The sequence below is a fragment of the Fusarium pseudograminearum genome, chromosome 2 (assembly GCF_000303195.2).
Source record: "Fusarium pseudograminearum CS3096 chromosome 2, whole genome shotgun sequence".
In the NCBI taxonomy this organism is placed as follows: domain Eukaryota; kingdom Fungi; phylum Ascomycota; class Sordariomycetes; order Hypocreales; family Nectriaceae; genus Fusarium; species Fusarium pseudograminearum.
Window position 1 is genome coordinate 7048987 of NC_031952.1, and position 21753 is coordinate 7070739.

Consider the following 21753-nt stretch of genomic DNA (forward strand, 5'->3'; position numbering starts at 1 on the left):
TAGATATAGAATTGAGTATACACTTGGTTTTTGGTGTTTTATGTTTAGGCCAGGAAAAAGAAATCCAACGTAGGTATATGACGCCTCTAAACCCATGCTCCATTACCGATACACACACACATGTATACGTACATACATATATACAGACATATAGACAGAACTCTCAGCTCACGATCAGACCATCTCTACAGGGCGTGGTCTCTCGTCATCTGGAAGCATGTATCTGAAGTCCTGCTCAGGAGGGGGAGCGAGAGCAGGGACTGGAGGAGCGTCACTTTGCTCTTGTTGTCTTTGGGCCCGTCGCAGTTGTCCATTCTGCTGCTTCACCCACGAATTCACTGAGCGGAATCTTGGTCGGCCTTCCACCGAAGCTACTGTGGACACAGTATCGCGGCGGCTGAATGTGTTTGTTGAAGTCTTCCATGTGGGTTGGCGAGAAGGAGTTGGCATTGTGGGAACGCTCTGGATGGTCTGGTAGTCGGGTGTAACGACGATGTCGCCATCGCCGAAGCCGGAAGAGATAGATGATAGTTCACTGACGCCGGTTTGACGTCTTGAAGCACCGTAAGCATATGGCGCGTCGGAAGGGAAGCGGTTGTGTTGCGGCTTGTAAGGTGGGCTAAGACCTTCTCTGGGAACTTGACGGGCAACGACCTGAACTTCGACAGCGTTCTCGACAAAGGATGTGCTTGTAGGGCTCACAGCATCAATGTCGTAGTTTGTTTGCTCCGTTCTGCCGCTCATTCTGTAGGCGCCCCATGGCTTAGTGGGCACAGCAAGATGAGTGTTGGACTGCTTGGGGATAGATGAAGATATTTCGAAGGGTGAAGGGAGAGATGAAGGTGCGTATGCAGGGGAGGGCGACTGCGTGGAAGAGAAATGCCGTGTCTTTTCATTGCCGACTTGTGAAGAGTAAGGAGGCGATGGATCTTCGATGGTGTACCAGTCTTTGTGTCCGAGACGTGATCCCACAAAAGGTATTTTGGAGACAAGGCCCTCGAAGCGGTTAGGTTTCTCGAAAGACATGTCGTCGACAGGAGGAGGCTTCTTTGAGGTATTCTTCTTGGAGTAGAACTTCCAGGCAAGGAACCCAACTCCGAGGAGGAGAAGGAAGGCACCTAGATATAACTGTTAGCTTCTTATGGGTCGACAGGGAACAAGAAGAGTGACTTACCGACTGATCCTACACCCAATAGGATTTTATGAACATTTGAGTGAATTCCGTCGCCTCCAGAAATCTTTTTAGATAAGTTAGCAAGCCCGAGCTTTCAATGCGGATATCATGTGTCTCTTAATCCAAGACGACGCCATTGAACTTACCATGCTTCCGTCTGTGCTACCCTCGGCTGATGGAGCCTGGACGCTCGGTGAATCTGTTGCTGTTGCGGGCAATTTTACTTCTAGGTCTTGATCGCTGACAGATTCCTTCTTTCCGGTTGGTTCTGGGTCGCTCTCCTTTTCATCATCGCTCTCCTCGTTCTCGTCGTCACTTCCACTTTCATCATCACTGCTATCACTTCCGCTTCCACTCTCACTCTCGTATTTGATGGCTGTGGGCGTACTGGATATACTGGAGTAAGGTTGCGAGGCAGTGGGAGTGGCAGTGGCAGTGGGATACTCTTCTAGGATGGAAACATAGAGCTCGGACTCTAAAGCTGAGGTTTTGGCAATGTCTCGACGGACTTTATGCCTAGCGGAGCGACTTTTCATGATGTGAACGTCGTACTTGTCATCGTCGTCCTCGGCAATAGTCCAGTCCGGCACTGTTCCTGCAAACCCTCTCTTTGTCTTTGTCGGCCATCGAAGGTGACGTTTCTCAGTTGAAGGTGCCATTGTGTAGTAGTGGTATGTTGTTGGTATTGAGGTTGGTGCTGGCGTTCTTGTTCTTTTTCTTGTTGCTGGCTTAAACGAATGTTGTTTTTGATAAGAAGAATAAGTATTAATTGAACTGTGTGTTCTCTAAAGTTGTACTGGTGTTAATACCCAGGCATTGGGTGTCGGGCAAAAGAGTGTCGTTACGATTAAAGTCACAGACTTGAATCAGTAATTGAGCAGGAGAAAACGTCAAAAGAAGGGCCAGCCTTGAAGAGAAACAGAGGAAGAAAAGAAGAAAGAAGTAAAAAAGATATAAAGGGCTTGGCGGGTAATGGTTTGAGAAAGGAAGGAAAACAAGAGAGAGTCGAAACGAAGAGGAAGGATGAGACACGATCAACAGTTACATTGGATACTTACGACACGATTGCATCCATGTCAGGATCTAATAGACCACATAGACAATCAATAACCAAGGCGATCTCAGGGTTCAGGGGAGGGGGGTTAAAACGTTAGATGGTGGTTTGAGCACGAGACCAGAATCACGACCCATTCGTGGTCAAATTGATCATTTGGCTATATCGTTTGGCGGAATAACTTTGACTTGACAGTATGTGAATACAATTAATTGCATGGTAGCCTGTCGTTCATCAATCTCTTAACAGAAGTGGTGCAGAGAATGGCTGCAGTATTGTTAAGCGCGGGTAGCTATAGCTCCGTGATGGCCAGTAACTATGTAACTAGTAGGGGTATTGAGGTTATTCGTCTCGAAATATAGGCTCCTGTTTCAGCCGGCCCGGCGTCGCCAGAGATTAATCAAGATATTTATGCAGGGGGTTTAGACCATATCACACGCATGTAATGTCACTAGACGGGTTTCTCAGAAAGCTGTGTGTTTATGAGATAGATTGGATATTAAACAAAGGATGATGTTCTCTTTGACATGTTATGCATATAAATCATTAACTGTTATCCAGTTATTCGTCGATTGTCCAATTACAACCTAACACTTCTCCGAGGCGAACCAAATGATCAACACAGGGTTATCCCCATCTCCAGACCAGGTGCTGCTTCAGATACGCTGACCCGAGACGGATGCAACAATCTGAAGCTTGTTTTGCGTCAAAAGATATCCCGGCATCAAGACAGACTGAGTCACGTCACATCATTATCGATCAATTATTTGCCGTTATCCTGATCATCAGCCAGCCAACCTCATGTTTCTGCAAATGAGTAGCAAAAAATCTGCGATTGATAGCGCGTCCAAAAACGGTCCGATATGAAGAAGCTTTGGTCGTCGAGTGGATGTTTGATATTGAATCATGGTGGATATCACTATTCTTTTATGGACCCCTTAGGAAAGGCCTCTCTCTGATTTAGTCTATCAGTTCCAGAATTCTACGCACAGCGGCGGCGGGAAAAATGTCTTAATGCTTCAGTCACAATGATGATAGTGAGTGGCAAACATTGATCTTGTTGCACAAAGATTGCTTGTATATCATTCAGGCTGATGTCGCGCCAATGAAACGGGACATAGCCAGAGGCAGCCCAACCCTGAACAGCTTCTATGTACGCCATCTACACTGATGCCACTAAGTACAAGGTAGTGAATGCATACTACTTAGTTGCGGTGGTTATAAGAGCTAGCTAGCTAGCAATGTCTTGCTTCTGCCACCGCAGCTTGGAAACAAATAAACGAAATGACGGGTGAAGTCGAACTAAACGCGATCCTCTTGAGCGCTCTCACCGAGCACCTCCTGACGATGAGTTCCTCGCCCACGCCGAAATTATTGACTGATCAAGAAGAAAAATAAAAGAAAGAACCAAGCGCAGTTCCATCATTAGCGCGCTTGCGGACAAAAGCGAGAGCGAGAGATGGAGATGGAGAGTCTATCTCGTCTCTGATACTCCACGATAAGATCCACCTAGTCTAAAGGAGGCGAAACAACGGGCACTAACTAACTTGGGCTTTTTTTTTCTCTTAGGGGTTCAGTTGAGGTTCGGGTTGAATTATCACGAGATGATGATTTGTGTGCATTTTCGGATACAAGGCTGGCTTGGCTGAGCGCGACAAAAGGTTGTATTGCGGCTCCGCGATGGCCTGAACTGCACTGCACCACCGAATTGGAAAGCCAGGGATGCATTGCATTGCTGACCCCAACACTCTTTCGATTCTGGGGTAACTTGACTTACCATCTCAAATGTCATGTAGCATACATACGTCAAGATCTGAGATTGCATGTGTATCTAGATTACCTCCCATGTTTGAGATGCAGGGTGAGGTAAGCTATATGGTGTTTCGATGCCTTTATAATACAGCGCAACACGACCTGCCGCAACCTACAAGGTGAAACTAGGTGGTGAATCACAAGAGAGTGGGATGAGAGATAAACGATAATTATCTCTGTCATGGAATTCAATTCGATTACTATCCGCTTAATATTCCTGGTCAAGATGTACCTCTTTGGGCATGTGAATGCGAATACACTAACTAATAGAAGCTCAAATCGCGCATGCTTAGTAGCTACCCTATGGTTTTCTGGAAAGACCGCAAAACTTCAGTCGTATCTGTTTGTCTTTATCAAATCAATTCCGATAAGCATATAAAGGGATATGTCTGAGTTTACACCTGCTTGAAAGCTCGAGAAACCGGGTTTTCACCGAACAACGATATCTTGCGATCACCTGGTCGGGATTATTCCACAACTCATCGAGTCTTTACCCATCAACCCTTACATCTTGGCAGATAGTTCACAGTGATTTCTAATGTGACGCCTTGTCATGATAATACCGGACGGCCGGAAACGGAGTGACACCGAGTTTCTGTCCACCCTCACACGAATTGCGCTACCTATTGGGTACAGACACATGCTTTGCTCACAAGCAATAATACAAGTGGTAAACAGAACCAACCAAGGAGAACCCTCGCTTCTGTTGCATTTTCAGAGGCGTCCCATCATGAAAGAAACATATACAGGGGTGCTCGGCGCGGTGAAGTTTCATTATGGACGGCGGGTGAAAGAGCTCAGTCTTGACAAGACAAAATCCCATCTCTTTTATCCATCAATGACCGGTAAATATGCCTTTTAAGTGTCCCAATTTTCGCTGTCCAAAAAGCTCTGCATCGGGGCCAGAGCCGGTCCGATGGATGAATTAGATGGGTTAGGACGAATGGATTGATATGGAAAATGGTAAGCGAGAGTTGTCGTTATGATAATTTACCAGCCCTTGTAGCCACTCTCCCTATGGCTCTTGAATGCCTTTGAAGATGCAGTAAAAATGGCTTCAATGGAAAGAGAATTGTGACTGGAAATCCTTTCAAATCAATTTGACCGACCATTTGAATCCAATGTCGTTCAGTGGGCGTCATCCAGGGCATAGCAGCTGAAGGACCGGTAAGTCGACCCGCACCGCTACCCAAGCTTGGAGGCGACGGGACAAGGAACTTGAACTTTTTAGTGGAGCATCAACCACAAGCAAGAAAAGAAATACTTAGAGGAATGTCTTATCTCGACAAGGAGTAAAAAAACAAACTGAGCACCACTTGCTACAACTATACCATCATCTTTTCTTACACCCTCCTCTACCTAGTGCCCAGCCAGCCGGCTTCTGAGTTCTGACCTACCTAGTACCCAAGTATCGAGGTACAGTCTACACTGTAGCTAACTAAATTCTCTCGCCCTCCTTCGTGGGCTGTGACTGATTCTCCTTCGACTCACCTCTGTCCGTCACCAGCTCCTTTCGCTTGCGACGCCTTCACTTGGTCCAGAGACTCCTAGTCCTGCCTCTCCGATTCCCCCCTTCTTTCATCTCCAATCGCTCCCAATTGAGCTCCTTTCTACCTCCTCTTCCTTCACAATGGCTTCCTCCGCGCGAGCCATGACGGCCCTTTCCAGGGTCAGCCACATGGCACCCAGCAGTCGCATCGCAGCTCGCGCCCTCTCGACTGTTTCCAAGACCTCTGCTCGACCTTCTGTCGCCATGAGACTGAACAACACTGGCCGCATTGCCTTCCGAAGGGCTTACGCTGACGAAGCCCCCAAGCCCAGACCTGGCAAGATTCGACGAACCCTGCGATGGACATGGAGAATTACATACCTCTCCTTCGGTGCTCTCGTCGGTTACACATGCTACGTTATCTACGATGACCGTCACCCTCAAGAGCAGTTCCAGCCTGACCCCTCCAAGAAGACTCTTGTCGTTCTCGGTAAGCCACCTGCCCGCGCATAGTCACCAGATGCTGGACAAAGATACTGACGCAATACCCTCATATAGGATCCGGATGGGGCTCTGTTGGTCTCCTGAAGAACCTCGATACCGAGAACTACAACGTCATCGTTGTCTCTCCCCGCAACTACTTCCTCTTCACCCCTCTCCTGCCTTCATGCACAACCGGTCTCATCGAGCACCGCTCTATCATGGAGCCTGTTCGCACCATCCTCCGCCACAAGAAGGGTGCTGTCAAGTACTACGAAGCTGAGGCTTCCTCCGTGGACCCTGACCGCAAGATTATCAAGATCAAGGACAACACCGAAGGCAAGGGCCCCCAGTCCGAGACCGAGATTCCTTACGACATGCTTGTCATCGGTGTCGGTGCTGAGAATGCTACTTTCGGTATTCCTGGTGTCCGCGAGAACAGCTGCTTTCTCAAGGAGATTGGCGACGCCCAGCTGATCCGCAAGAAGATTATGGACTGTGTTGAGCGAGCTTCCTTCAAGGGCCAGTCCCAGGAGGAGATCGACCGCCTCATGCACATGGTCGTTGTTGGTGGTGGTCCCACCGGTGTCGAGTTCGCTGGAGAGCTCCGCGATTTCTTCGAGGAGGATATCAAGAAGCTGATCCCCGATATCAGCCACCGCTTCAAGGTCACCCTTATCGAGGCTCTTCCCAACGTTCTCCCCTCTTTCTCCAAGCAGCTTATTGAGTACACCGAGAACACAATGCGTGAGGAGAACATCGACATCAAGCTCAAGACCATGGTCAAGAAGGTGACAGAGGACTTTGTCGAGGCTGAGTTCGCTGGTCCCGATGGCAGCAAGCAGACTCTCCGCATTCCTTACGGTCTGCTTGTCTGGGCTACCGGTAACGCTGTCCGACCCATCGTCCGTGATCTTATGGGCAAGGTCCCCGCTCAGAAGGACTCCCGCCGCGGTCTTGCCGTCAACGAGTACCTCGTCGTTCAGGGAACTCGCGACATCTGGGCCGTCGGTGACTGCGCTGTTGCCGGCTACGCCCCCACCGCCCAGGTCGCTTCCCAGGAGGGTTCTTTCTTGGCCCGTCTGTTCAACAACATGGCCAAGACTGATACCCAGGAGGAGCGTATCAAGGAGCTTAGCAGCAGCCTGAACCTCAAGCAGGGCAACTCTGCCGAGATCGCCGCTGAGATTGAGTCTCTGGAGAAGCAGCTCCGCCGTATCAAGGACGTCAAGCCCTTCCGATACTCCCACCAGGGTTCTTTGGCCTACATTGGTAGCGAGAAGGCTGTTGCCGATGTTCCTTGGTTCAACGGCAACATTGCCAGCGGTGGTGGTTTGACCTACCTGTTCTGGCGAAGTGCTTACCTTTCCATGTGCTTCAGCAGTAAGTTTTAACATTTTTTTACACGCCTGGTACAGATATGCTAACTAAATGCTCCTAGCCCGAAACCGTGTTTTGGTCGCTGTTGACTGGCTCAAGTCCAAGGCCTTCGGCCGTGATGTCTCTCGAGAGTAAAACTTTCGATACGACAAACCTTTTTACGCGACGAGGTTCGATACCCTGATATGAGCTATGGTGGTGGTGGATTCGAAATTCAGTCTGCACTGCCCAGCTTACGATGATCTGTTCTTGGGAGGGTGTGCTTGGAGCATTGTGCATAGGCCTATGAAGCCTAACTGAGCCGGACTAATAGAGGTCTGATTGGAGTTGGGTTGGGGTTTGCATGCTTCATGGTGTATACCTCGAGTTGGTCTTTCTTTTTGATTGTTCTTTAATTTTTCTTTGTTCACGGATATAGATGGGAGAGGCAGGGCCTTTGTATGACATAGCTAGAGCGCGCAGAAAAGCAGGAAAAGCTTGTGAGACGTTGGTAAAAAAACGAATGAAGAAGACTCGGCATAGTGAATCAAGAGTTGGCTCTTTTACCAGTGACTGTCCTTTGAAAGCTTACAATGTACACACATATTTGGACATGTGATACTCGGGTATAAAGGGCTGCCACAACATGGCCAGCAACCTGATCAGGATCACAAGACAATTTCTAGGAACATGTAACATGTGTTACCGATTCTTTCCATGCCTGGGCATTTCAGGCTTCAAGAAAACGAACGACATGCAAGTCTGGTCTGAAATGGCATAGACTAGTGTTTTATTATCAGCATTTCATATGCCTGGTCCGGACTGGCTTGGTCTTCTTGTGGGTATCGATATCAAGACTAGCATCGAGGCTACTAATCTAAGCTGCCATCGAAAGAAAGAAAGAAAAGTCCCGGTGGAAGCTCGGGGGTCCGGGTTTGCAACTCGGACTGCGGGGCACAAAAGCTCCCCGCATCAAACCAACATGCGGAGCTTCTAAGTTACTGCTCAGCTGGGGAAATTTGGTTGTTGCTCGTTGCTATCCCCAAGGTAGGTAATTCATTGCAAGTTAGCCAAGTTGCACCCTTAACAATGGGTGACGCATCCAATCTCTCCGGTCGGGACTATGCCATTCAATTAGACACCGATGATGTTCTTAGACATACCCGTGACGAATTCAATATCCCATCCAAACCCGATGTAGCACGCAAAACTCTCCCTTCAGGCGACAGTGCAGGTAAGTGCCATTGTCCCTTGTTAGGAAACCCTGATTTGCCGTGTTGACGAATTCGTTTAGACGCGAACGATAGAGCCATCTACCTTGTAGGCAACTCTCTTGGTCTTCAGCCCAAACGCACGGCAGAGCGAATTCAGCAGTACCTTGCAACATGGCGCACCCAGGGTGTCCAGGGCCACTTCAAGACCCTTGGTGATTCCCCTCTACCGACTTGGTTAGATGTCGATGCTCGCGCTGCCGAAATGATCGCGCCTATTGTGGGTGGCAAGGTCAGTGAGGTGGCTGTCATGCAGACGCTCACGGCGAACCTGCACTTCTTGATGGCAGCATTCTACAAACCTGATATCAAGGGCCGTCATAAGATTATCCTGGAGGGCAAGGCATTCCCGAGTGACCATGTTAGTGATTGTCCCAGGTAGTAAAATGCTAGCTAACATGCAGGCTTGTTTAGTATGCAGTCGAAACGCAAATACGCCATCATGGACTCCGCCCCGGAGATTCTATGATTACACTCGAGCCTCCCAATAACGAAGACATCCTTTCCAATGACTACATTGAGTCCGTTATCGAGCAACACGCTTCTACAACAGCCGTGCTTCTTCTCCCCGGTATCCAATACTACTCAGGCCAACTTCTCGACATCAAACACTTGACTGCCTTTGCTCGCGAGCGTGGCATATTTGTCATTTGGGATCTTGCACATGCGGCAGGAAATGCACCGCTATCCTTGCACGAGTGGAATGTCGACGCTGCTGCTTGGTGCACTTACAAGTACCTCAACGGTGGACCAGGTTGCATCGGTGGTGTATTTGTTCACGAACGTCACGCACAAGTCGGGGAGGATGGAACGCACAACGTAAGGCTTGCCGGATGGTGGGGAAACGACAAGACAAAGCGGTTCGAAATGAGACCCGGCTTCATCCCCGTCCCTGGCGCAGCAGGGTTTCAGCTCAGCAACCCCTCGGTTCTCGACATAACCTCGCTCTGCGCCTCTCTCGAAATATTCGAAGTCGCTGGTGGCATGGCTCCCTTACGGGCCAAGAGCATAAGGCTGACGGGGTACCTCGTCTCGGAACTGAAGAAGCTACCGGCGGACATGAGCGCATACTGGCAAATCATCACTCCTAGCGAGGAAGAACGCCGTGGGGCACAACTAAGCCTGCTTCTAGCCGATGGATTACTAGACGATGTGATGGCAGGTTTGGAAAGGAGGAGTGTCTTGGTTGATGAGCGCAGACCGAACGTTATTAGAGTTGCGCCGGCACCGCTTTACAATACGTTTCTGGATTGCTGGGAGTTTGTAGACGCTTTCCAGGGAGCCTTAGGTGAGGCACTGGATATGAAATGGAAGAGAGAGCAGATGGACGAGTAGCAGAAGTTTAAATGCAAAATCTTCCAAATCTAAAAAAAAAATCTAGAAATATACGACACTGAGTTTTTTTTTATCAGCTTGTTAGGCCATGATTGACACGGTATTTTTTATCAAGCTTTTTGCAATCACAAAGGCTGGGAAATAGTTCGGTGCCGTCCTCGAGTTTAAGTTTTACGTATGATTCTGGAAGCATAATTAAATGGAGATGATGAGGCTAATAGTGGAATCACTTGTATCGTCCAAGCCTAATAGCGTCTATTGCAAGCAATTATCCATCATCTGAGAAGAAATCTATCTCCAGAAAAATGAAATTTTCGAATCTGGCGTCCAGGGTAGTCTCTATCGTGCATTGAATGCAGGGTTCTCGAGTGTCCCTGACTAAGGGTGGCGGGTCTTGGTTCCAGTCTACGAAGGGTTCTTTGTTGTGGAGCAGAAAGAGCCAATACTATTTCAATATCAAGTGGGGGCCCCCAGGCGGACTTACCGCAAGGCGACAGTTGTATCAACTTTTTTTTGTTAGCGGCAAAAAAAAAATAAACCAAGCGCGCAGGAATCGCAGTGCTCACTTAAAACTTCCACCCGTCCTCACCTTTCATCTCCTTTCCCTTCCGACATCATCTCAACCCTCGGGCGCGCACTCCTTTTCCATCAAAAAGAAGGCCAATCTCGTATCTGCGAGATATTCTATTGCGTTTCCCACGACTCTATCATTTCTAATACTCCCTTTCCCCCCTTCCTAGACGGGCCTATTCCATTCGGCTCCGTCTTCATCCTTCTCTCTCTACCATAATGTCTGGCTACGACGGCGGATACAGCGGCGGTGGTGGCCGCGGAGGCGGCGGCTACGGTGGTGGTGGTTACGGCCGCGATCGTGGTGGTGACCGAGGCGGTGACCGCAACGGTGGTGGTTTCGGAGGGTAAGTCGATATTCTGTCTCTTATGCCTTTGCGCGTAAGGCTGTTGGTTGGGTGTGTTTCACGTTGAAATTGGGGATGCCCTTTCTCAACAATCACGCGCTCTACCTCCCACACCGCGTTTTTGCCTCACTTTTCATTCATGTTTTACTAACATCATTTCCAGTCGAAGCAACGGAAATGGCTACGGAGGTGGTGGCTACGGCGGCGGCGGTGGTGGTGGTTACGGAGGTGGCGGTTTCGGAGGAGGTGCTGGCGGCGACCGTATGGGCGCTCTCGGCTCTGGCCTCAAGAACCAAGAATGGGGTATGTGTTGACACCAGCTTGTTTCTTTCGCGCCTGCTAACTTTTCTCAGATATCAACACAATGCCCAAGTTCGAGAAGTCTTTCTACAAGGAGCACCCCGACGTTGAAACCCGATCTGATGCCGATGTTGAGGCTTTCCGCCGCAAGCACCAGATGACCATTGCTGGCTCGAACGTTCCCAAGCCTGTCGAGACCTTCGACGAGGCTGGCTTCCCCCGATATGTTATGGATGAGGTCAAGGCTCAGGGTTTCCCTGCTCCCACCGCCATCCAGTCTCAAGGTTGGCCCATGGCTCTCTCCGGTCGCGATGTCGTTGGTATTGCCGAGACTGGTTCCGGAAAGACCCTCACCTACTGCCTTCCCTCCATCGTTCACATCAACGCCCAGCCTCTCCTCGCCCCCGGTGATGGCCCCATTGTTCTTGTCCTCGCTCCTACTCGTGAGCTTGCTGTCCAGATCCAAGAAGAGATGAAGAAGTTCGGTCGATCTTCTCGCATCCGAAACACCTGTGTCTACGGTGGTGTCCCCAAGGGTCCTCAAATCCGCGACCTCTCTCGCGGAGTCGAGGTGTGCATTGCCACTCCCGGTCGTCTCATCGACATGCTCGAGGCCGGTAAGACCAACTTGCGTCGTGTTACCTACCTCGTCCTCGACGAGGCTGATCGCATGCTTGACATGGGTTTCGAGCCCCAGATCCGCAAGATCATTGGTCAGATCCGACCTGACCGACAAACCCTCATGTGGTCCGCTACCTGGCCCAAGGAAGTCCGTGCTCTCGCTTCCGACTTCCTCCAGGACTTCATCCAAGTCAACATTGGTTCCATGGAGCTTGCTGCCAACCACCGAATTACACAAGTCGTTGAGGTTGTTACCGAGATGGAGAAGCGTGACCGCATGATTAAGCACATGGAGAAGGTCATGGAGAACAAGGAGAACAAGATCCTCATTTTTGTCGGCACAAAGCGAGTTGCTGACGAGATCACCCGATTCCTTCGCCAGGACGGATGGCCTGCGCTTTGTGAGTATCATGCCATCACACTATTGCCAGACAATCACTAACATTTTACCAGCCATTCACGGCGACAAGCAGCAGAACGAGCGTGATTGGGTCCTTGACCAGTTCAAGACCGGAAAGTCCCCCATCATGGTGGCTACCGATGTGGCCTCGCGTGGTATTGGTATGTATCATTCCCCCTTCTCCCCCTTCATGGCAACTTCCAGCTGCAGCACTTGCTGTACTTTACTCTCGTATTTAGGGGCTCTCTTGACTGTGCGAATTTGCCTGATAACTATCGTGTCCAATTGGTTCTCAACCAACGGGGTCTTGATCCGTTGTGTAGCCTTCACTTTGCTATACTCACGTGTTTTCACTCTTGTACTGTTTCCACTTCCGTGGTACGAGTATGGAGTTGGCATCCCATTGCCTTTGATCAAGCTGCTGGCCAAGGTTCTCTTGTTTCCAGGACCCAGTGACCCGCATACTCCAGGATGGCATTTTGACGCACTTTCTATTGCCCCATCTCCGCTAGGAGTGAAGTACAACTGGCATGCTAATATGCATCGCTGTTTACCTTCATCTTCCACGCTGGAACGTTGCTATACAAACCCCTTCTTCGCCTGCTAACCATTCTTGTAAAGATGTGCGCAACATCACCCATGTGTTGAACTACGATTACCCCAACAACTCTGAGGACTACATTCACCGAATCGGTCGTACCGGTCGTGCTGGTGCCATGGGTACCGCCATTACCCTCTTCACTACTGATAGTGAGTATCTCCTGATCGATGGTTGCTTTCTTGCTTATGCTAACAACTTCTCCAGATCAGAAGCAGGCTCGTGACCTTGTCAATGTCCTCCAGGAGGCCAAGCAGCAGATCGATCCCCGTCTCGTCGAGATGACCCGATATGGTGGCGGCGGCGGCGGTCGCGGCTATGGTGGATGGGGTCGCGGCCGAGGCGGTGGCAGAGGTGGGTTCCGTCGTCGCTAAATCAGCAAGACACCTATCGAGCTGACTCGACCTCCAGCCAACGCCAACAATGCCAACAACATGCCCATCGGTAACCGTCGTTGGTAATGTAGTGTGGTCTTCCATCCTGAGGTCTTACGACCCTATGGCGTTATGGATCAGACAGCCTCGCATTTCGAATCCCCGGATTCTCAAAAGTACATGACACCCAAGGCGTTTGTTTGTTAGAGGACAGGTGGCCCGATTAGATTTGACTCGTCATTTGCGAGTCTGGATTCATGGTTTGACTGCCGACCGTTTTGGTCGCACTTATTTGCATTTCTGCGTTTTTACATGTTACCTCATAATGGCTTTAGACTGGGATGATGATGTCGTGTTGAGTGGTATGAAAACACTCAACGGCGGAGATTAGGGGAAAATATCCTTTCGTATTGGAGGCCTCGTGCGCTGGAGGCCGATGACAATCTTGAGCTGAGTGTTTATCTAGACTATTGTAGTTTTCGCAAATAGCAAAGCTCTCTCAAACTTTTGTGTTTCTCATGGTGTGTGATGTTTGTATCTACGTGTGTTATGATATGTTAAGGAATCATAATGATGTTTGTACTCTTCTTTTGCTGTCCCTTGTTGTTAACTACCTCCGATTGTAGTCAACAAACTCTTGCTTCTATTTGTTACATGTCTGTTGTCCTGGACCTACTATCTTGTTCAGTAATCACTGAGTCGCGTTGTCCACACCTTGCTGTCTCCTCTCGAAACTGGTTCTGTGGTGAGCTCGTTATCCGTTATAGGCACTATAATTTTACCATAGCTTGGCCTGCTTCTGTCGCCTATTCTCATGCTAGAACAAAACTCCAGTACGGAGCTGATGGCAAGAAGCTATTCAGGAAACCAGGTGGCATGGAAGAACATACGTATTGCATTTGGATCAGAGAACAACATAAACTATTAGCTGGAGAGTCCCAAGTAAACGTGGGAAGGCCACACAATCAACATTCACATTATCCTTGGCTTCCCCATTGGCAGCTATGTGGTGTCTTCCTGCGACCTTCTGAAGCTTCAGTACCACCCACATCGTGACAGATATTTCGGTTTCTCCATGCTTGGGACCTTTAGCACTGCTTCACATGGAAGCTACTCTTGCTTAACGGGTCACATTGTTGGTGAGTTGATGGTATCGAGCTGACCTTGTTACTACTCATGCCATTGTCACTTTCGGATCAATGAAGTTGCTTTGTTATGTTCATAGTAGCCCATTATCTCAAAGAGTACCTCTTGTTAGTATGCATACAAGTAAGCTCAGCCAATGCAGTATTATCTTATCACAGAATTACCGAACTGCGTTGCATTAATGCCATTACTGTACTCGCCTGATCGCCTTTGGATGAAATGACCCCCTAGGCTAGTTCAGGTTGCCGGGTTCTTTGGGTCAGTTATTTTTGGGCAACGCCCGCGGCTCGACATGTTGAAGCCCAACTCCAACCTGCGGTATCCAATGCAAAGTTGACATTCTTGTCATATCACCTAGGGTAGGATGTTCTAGCGTTCACTCCCACCCAGATCGTTTCTGACACCATGTATTCAAGATCCCGAACGTCCCGAGTGTCTTCTCAGCGGCGACTACACTCGGTTATTCCTACATAACCCTACTAAGATAGCAGATGTGCGGTACTGGACCCGGCATGTATGTACGGGGCAAATGTTGCTGGGAGCTTGAAGTGGCTAGCAAGAAGACACCTGGAATACCGGGATGCTAATGATGGTTGGGTTGCAATTTCCCAGTGTCAACCAATGCTTGTGTTGTATGACATCCGTGGACTCGGGTATGGTTGCTATACTAAGAAAGATTTGCACTTGATTGATGACGATCACCGAGCTACAGTCTATGTATATCCTGTAATGATGATTGTGATGCTGAACTGGCAGAACAGTAGGAGGAGTTCATGCAACACGTGTGTGCTTGAGAGGCAGTATGCACATGCAGATGCGCAAACAAAGCAGTGTATTGAAGTATCGAGCCCTCAACACTGTTTTTGACATTGCTCTTGCTGGATAAAACCATACCAAATCAGAGACAGGCGTCGAAAGCTTCAAGCAACAGCCTAACCCTCAGAGTACCCAAACAGACCACTACAATGATTTGAAAAGGATGTCATCAACAATTCAAGTGCAGGGTAGCCAAAGGAGTCGTAATGATCAAGATCGGCCAGAATAGACCCGCCGTGCCCCTGGCTAAGGAATGGACGCTGTTCAAGTGGAATAGTATCAAAGTGGCAGCTGGTGGTGCTAGCAGAATCATCGGAGCCATGCTAGCCCCGATTGAAATTCGCCAGTGACGCACATGGAATTCTGCAGTTGAATGACATTGCCTCGACGCACAAAGACGGCAACAATATCGCGATATGGTATGGTATGTTGGGGCGACATTAGATAGCACGAGTCGGCGCAAATTGGCCGACGGGTTCAAGGCTGAGTGGTGCTGACCAAGACGGTTTCGCCGAGTGCTAGACTGCCCAACGTTCCAGAACAGCCTAAGATGAATTTATCTCTTCTATTGTTTCTCAGACACGACGCCAGGTTTCGGAGCCACCCATCCGATGGACCACCTCAACCGAAATAAACATTGGCATTATCAGCCTCCTGGGTTGCGATTGAGGCATTTCAAATGTGTGCCATGTTTGCCATCATGGAGACTCGACTCGTTTGGCACCGAAAATATTCGGAGTATGGACTAGGTCAATGAGCCCCAGCGTCTCAGGACCATGGCAAGCAGGCATTTGTACAGTAGAAACAGAGATTGATTGACAACCACAGTCTCCGTAGCAAAGAGAGGGGAAAAACGAAAAAGAATGAGATCCGTAGGAGAGGCTGTTCAGTTTCCACCACATGCAGGGATAACAGGAAAAGACAGCCACCAATGTACCAATGGTAAGATGACAGGGGACCAAAGGCTGAAGACGAGTGTAATAGTACGGATCGGCCAAGATCCAGTGCCAGTGAGTCCAAGTGTCTCAGCCGCCGTCGATGCACCCCAGGAATGAGGGTAGGAGCTTGAGTTCGGCGTGGCTCCGGCTCGATTTCTACTGTCTGATTAGGCGTGGCATTTCCCAGAGACTTGGTGCTCCATAGATTGAACAATGTTACAGTATGCTTTTCCAGCCCCTGTGTCTATCCCTTCCTTGGCCCTTGCCTTGCCAGTCCAAGCTTTCTCCAGACAGACGCGACGGGACTGACCTGGCGACTCGAGAGGCCAGCCCGGATCACTGCGCAGTCAGTGTCAATAATCGCGTCGTGCCGTGCTTAACTCTCCTTCATATGCAAACGTGCATGGTATGGTACGGTTTTACCATACCATATCGTCATGTTTTGTTTGATATTCAAGATTGTGATATGTGACTGTTTGTATGTACATATTCTTTGGTCGCTTGCCGCGGCGAGCCCCAGACCAAGACAGAAACACGTCCCATCAATCTGTCGGTGTGTTTGCCTGCCATTTATGCTGTAGGTGTTCCAACACAATGGACGCATACGACTTCCCCTTTCTGTTCAGGGTTCCGTTCCGCTGGCAATTGAAGACCCCTCTTTGTGACAATTATCAGATAGCCCTGCTTTGACACCCAGTCATGGGAATCTCTTGGATGTCACCGTCAACAATGTACCAATATCCGCTTCCCCGGTCATGTATGTTGATACATATCTTAGTTGTCGCACCCCCATATGCAGCAAACTTTCCTGACTCAATAGCGGTCCGTCTGTTTGCCAGGACAGAACAGGCGCTACGTCACTTTCCGTTGGCTTTGAGGGAGGTATCGTATCGTCTTTGATGCGAACAAATTCGGGCGCTTGACAACGATTCAACAGTGTGCATCAATGCGGAAGAGAACCCAACCGCCAAGTACACATGCGAGCCGCAGTAGCCAGACGACATCCAGTGGCCTTGCCGTTGCGAACCATCACGGGGCCGCTAGACTGGCCTCCTGGTCTCTCTATTGCTGCGCTGCATGGGCTAGGTATCCACAACCTGCAGAGGGCCCCATGCTGTTGGGACTGAAGGACCGCCGCCGCCTTGAGCACTGTACAGTACAACATGTACAGTATTTGGTTTTAGTGGACACTCCTGTCCTCGCCAATATTGGGTCCTTCCGATCGCGATATTCCATGTTCGTAGAAGAGAATGCTGCAGACCTGAAATCGTGGAGTTCAGCATCAGCCGTTGATTGCGTCGGTGGCGGACTGAGATGCCGGTTAAACACTGCCGTCGGCATCGTATTGTCTCGCGATCGGTCTTTCATTTTACTTCACGCCTCCTATTCTTATCCCAATACAGAGAGTATCGGATAATGCAACAAATCGCAGCTGGGTTGTGCTTGCCAGCTTCCGACCTTGTTCGCAAGAAGCATGCGGGTTGTGGGCAGCCTAGCTTGTGGTGGGAGCATGAGAAACAGCACAGCACCCATCCACAAGTGAGGGGAGGGACATGCCGACTTGTCAGCCTCGAGTGAGATATTAGCTGCTGTATTAGCAAACAACCACCTACACGTGCAGTGTGGCTGGAATCACCAGCACCAGATCTTAGTCTCGGGAGCAAATGCCAGCTTTGTGCCACAAGTTTATTCGTTATCAGCACCATCCTGTCAAGAATCCAGGAACGCGGCTAAGATTCAACCACTTGATGTCTTCTTGATCACGGCCCAGACCAAACTGGATAACAGGACCGCCCATATCATTTGCTTGCGACACAGCCGCTTGCGTTTCATAACCTGAAGCCACACGTCCTTGTTCAACTTTGGCAGGTGCATTACATAGACGACATCGAGTCAGTTTAAGCTCGGTACCGAACTCGTGATAGCAGCCCGGGCAGGATCACGAATACCTGAAAGGTAGCTTTGCAGCCTATTCCGGCCGCTGCCGAACTCAAGGGACTGTTCATCGCCATAATAAACTGGGCTCATAATCATTTCCGAAGCAACAGAAATGGATAGACCTTGACAGTGGAGGTTGACCACCCTGAATCGTGAGGTGTGCGCTAGCAGGGCAATGTACGGAGAAGAAACCCAAGTCCAATGCGCACCACGCCCAATTCGACATACGCTAATGAGCTGAGTCGTCTGGCTTTGCGCCCACCGTTCTGCAGATCGCTAGCGCTGCTCAGCCCACCAAGATCTGAGTACTCTCACGGTGTGGTGGGCCCTGGTACAATCATTCAGAAGAAGTGAGATTGGCCCGTAGATCAGTAAGATGACTGGTCACCTGTAACAGTATTCTTCGCACCATCGGCGGAAAACGCTGACTGAAGCTTTGGGTAATCAGAGCAAAGTTAGCCGGTGGCTGATGTGCTTTGCGCTTGCCGTCGACAAGACACCGGCGTACGGGAGATTCCCAGTACCGCGGGATGGCCTGAGATCGTAGTTGGGCCGGCTTCTGACTAGTCCACGTTTACTGGGGGATCAGAGACACTGTCAACGTGGACTAAGTCGACTGCCGTCCACCGTCACAATCGATGGCTTGCCGTAGCCTCACACGTTCCTGGATATGCAAGTGACATCCACCGACTCATGAGTCCTGTGTGGTTCAAGATCTGCTGGGTCACTTGGAGCTAAGACCCCCAAAACAACGCTAGCTACTGGCTACCAAAGGTCCTGCTGCGTGCTTTCCCACCCTTGAGTCAAGGGTGGATAAAGGCCGGCTTGTTGTGTTTCCGAGATGTTGGTATCTGTGCGGTGCTGGAACGAGAAACAAAATGATCGACTAAAGAAACGTCCAACAGGAAAGTTTCATGCTTGAGAGGCTCTGATATCGAGCATCATCCTGATGGTGCAAGGCTATCATATGGCTTGTTGGCGAGCGGCACAGGATAACTGACAAACCCTCATCTTGAATTGTATCCCTGATCCAGCATTGGCTCATCCATCAGATTCGATCCATCAGCATTTGGAGGTGACAATCGATTATACCGAAACTGACTGAGTGTCCCTGTACAATGATTTGCAATAAACGCCATGTTAGGCCCCCACACGCGTCTTGGTCGAACGTCGACGTCCCAGCTTCTTGGCCTTTGACTGTCCATGCGGAAGCATTCAGCAGCCAGAAATATCTCGCTTGTGTGGGTTGTTCACACACTGCCCCGTCTGGATATTACTCGTTGCCTTTTCGGCTTTTACTCGCTCAAATATTGCTCGTTGACAATTTCATCAACTGTTGGATCTGTTCTACCAACGAAATGAGTCGATTGCCTTTGGATTGACAAACTCATCATCCACCAGATTGACTCTGGGTCTAGTGGGGACGCTCAAGCCGGCAACCGTCATCTTCTATGTACACCCCTGTGATTGGAGACTTTGCAGGACAGGTTAGCCCATTTGCAGTTAAGCACAAGAGCCACAAGCCCTCACGCAGTTTCCAGCGGATTGGTATCGCTGTGGTGCGCCGCTCAGGGTTTCTTGGTTGAGTGAATGGCTGGTGAGTACCCATACAGTAACCAGAGTGAATTGAGCCACTCAACCTTTACTCAGTGTTGTTGTATTATGTATCTTGCTGATGAGTCGTTCGGGTTTGCTTGGATTGCTCACCGCCTTGACATTGTGGATGATCCATCCAAGAATTCTTTATTCGTGGATGTGGGCCGCAGCCCAGAAATTGAGAGCTTCGAATATCGTTCTCCGGCCTGGCTACATACGGTAGCCAACCCTGCCGTGTTGTACATCTAAACAATTGCTTCCTTGCAGAGCAGAGCTGGCAAACTGTCTCATTTTCTATGGACCCATGTCCAGAGCAATGTCACAAAAGAAACCAAGCATGCTTGCTTTGATCATTTGTCTGTCTGCAGGCTCGCCCTGCGTAACAATTGGATGTTCGGATGAATGCATCGAAGGCGGTCAAGACGAGAACCCAGGAGGGGGTTGCATTCACCAAAACACCCAGGAGGGGGAGGCAGAGGTGAACGGAACCCCGCGCAAAACCACGCCTGTTGATAATAATTGTACCCGTTCAAGAAGCCAGTTTCGTGTTGGTTCATGCCGGCAGTCATTTGTAGACCAGCAAAAATGTTCCAAGTTTGATTCCCCGCAACTTGGGAAGCACTAACATTGAGATCAATCTAACATGGTCAGAACAGCGTGTGTGAACAGCGAGGCTGCAGTGGTAAACCCGAGTCAGGGCTGAAGTAACAACTCGATTGCTGCGTGACAGATGAGCTAGACGCACTGGGGCTGCCCTTGATATGCGGACGCGTGAACTGACGCCCAAGTGACCAACCGCACGCAGCACTGGTGTGCTATTCCCCCACAAGGCAATCTCGGACACCACGCTTCGTATCCTGCACTGTCGATAAGATTGGGGACCAACGACCCTACGCTTGATAATTTTTGGTTATCTGAGAACCAAACAGCCCGTGCCTCGAATCTTCAATAGAGAGGCAAATGATATGTATGTACGAATAGACAGTAGTGATCAATTGAACGAGTTCAATGCTCAGATTGGATAATAAGCCCAGGCCTTTATGCATATACGCCAAGAATGAAACGAGAAGCTGTTCCGCCCGCACACTCAGGCGCACGAGCAAAATTGCTGAGCTTGACGTCTGTCTTGAAGGTGTGGGTACCCTCGACACAGTGCTGGGAGTTCTGGGAGCCTCGACGTTGCAAATCTGGCCATTGAGACATATGCTAACCAACGGCGGTGGGACAGCTCTGTCTGATGTCGCAAAGAACCTTGCATTCGTAAAAGTCGCACAGGGGCCCAGCCACCTCACCACAAGGGCTGGAATCGGCATGGGTTGCGCATCAGTGGGTACTCCACGTGAGCAGCACATAGTACGTAGTCGAGGTTGTCTCGCAAGCCCAGAGGAACACAAAGCCAAGTCAACACGTGGAGCATTCTTGAATGTTTCCATTCGGCTTGTGTAACGTCTAGTGTGTCATGATGCGGTCCATAAACAGTGGCAGGCTGGCTTTGTGGTTGACGAGGAGCTTGGACCGGCCGGGCAACATTAACATGGAGAATTAATGCTTTTCTTTGTCGAAGGATCTTCCAAGGTCCCCTGCTTGACTGACCAAGTCGCTTGGTTGTGTGATGCTGGACGTCTATTGGCTCAAAGACGAAAGCATCTGCATAGTTGTTGTCAGACACCGTATTGATGCATCGCGGTGTGCAGCGGGAGAAGTGACAGTCCTGATACTGTAGTGTTTTCAAATGCGGTGTCGCTTGACAAGGAGTCGTATCTAACTTTCTAATAGCGAACTGGCGAACAAGTTAGCTGAGGTGCCTGGCTAGCAAAAAAAGGCAATCCACTAATTACCGTAGAGAGACACCAACAAGCTAGGACTACTGTGCCTCTTTGGGGCATCTTAGTCCCCCTTTTAGTTCATCCCAGATGTTCGGGTCGCTTAGGATCTTGTTTAACTAGACCCTGAAGTTTCTGGGACAGATCATTCGACTAGAAAGGTATCATGGTTGCCAGGATCTTGGAACAGTGTGGCTCGATCACCAAATGCTGGAGAAGCCAAGAAACGGCTCAAGCCTTGATATCTGTCTCTGTACGACAGGAATCGGCCATTTTGATTGAGATGATAGTCGACGTTCCTGGCTAGCGATG

General features: G+C 49.6%; 4 protein-coding genes across 4 annotated transcripts, besides 4 other annotated features; 3 read left to right on the forward strand and 1 right to left on the reverse strand.

The window, feature by feature from the left end:
- The first annotated feature begins 108 nt into the window (after positions 1-108).
- Positions 109-157: a microsatellite.
- A 17-nt stretch (positions 158-174) lies between these two features.
- On the reverse strand, positions 175-1833 carry FPSE_00149 (uncharacterized protein; the record flags this gene model as incomplete). The annotated part of the gene is made up of 3 exons (XM_009253269.1): positions 175-1118; positions 1175-1238; positions 1321-1833. 3 exons carry the CDS (start codon positions 1831-1833, stop codon positions 175-177), a joined length of 1521 nt encoding a protein of 506 aa, XP_009251544.1.
- A 3837-nt stretch (positions 1834-5670) lies between these two features.
- FPSE_00150 (uncharacterized protein) lies at positions 5671-7524 on the forward strand (the record flags this gene model as incomplete). Its single annotated transcript, XM_009253270.1, has 3 exons — positions 5671-6019; positions 6088-7392; positions 7451-7524. The coding sequence occupies 3 exons, from the start codon at positions 5671-5673 to the stop codon at positions 7522-7524; spliced, it is 1728 nt and encodes a 575-aa protein (XP_009251545.1).
- A 933-nt stretch (positions 7525-8457) lies between these two features.
- On the forward strand, positions 8458-9974 carry FPSE_00151 (uncharacterized protein; the record flags this gene model as incomplete). The annotated part of the gene is made up of 3 exons (XM_009253271.1): positions 8458-8602; positions 8663-9000; positions 9054-9974. The coding sequence occupies 3 exons, from the start codon at positions 8458-8460 to the stop codon at positions 9972-9974; spliced, it is 1404 nt and encodes a 467-aa protein (XP_009251546.1).
- A 789-nt stretch (positions 9975-10763) lies between these two features.
- FPSE_00152 (uncharacterized protein) lies at positions 10764-13575 on the forward strand (the record flags this gene model as incomplete). Its single annotated transcript, XM_009253272.1, has 7 exons — positions 10764-10891; positions 11055-11194; positions 11245-12213; positions 12266-12373; positions 12834-12962; positions 13018-13164; positions 13520-13575. The coding sequence occupies 7 exons, from the start codon at positions 10764-10766 to the stop codon at positions 13573-13575; spliced, it is 1677 nt and encodes a 558-aa protein (XP_009251547.1).
- Positions 10770-10882: a microsatellite.
- Positions 11060-11151: a microsatellite.
- Positions 13104-13168: a microsatellite.
- Positions 13576-21753: the final 8178 nt, after the last annotated feature.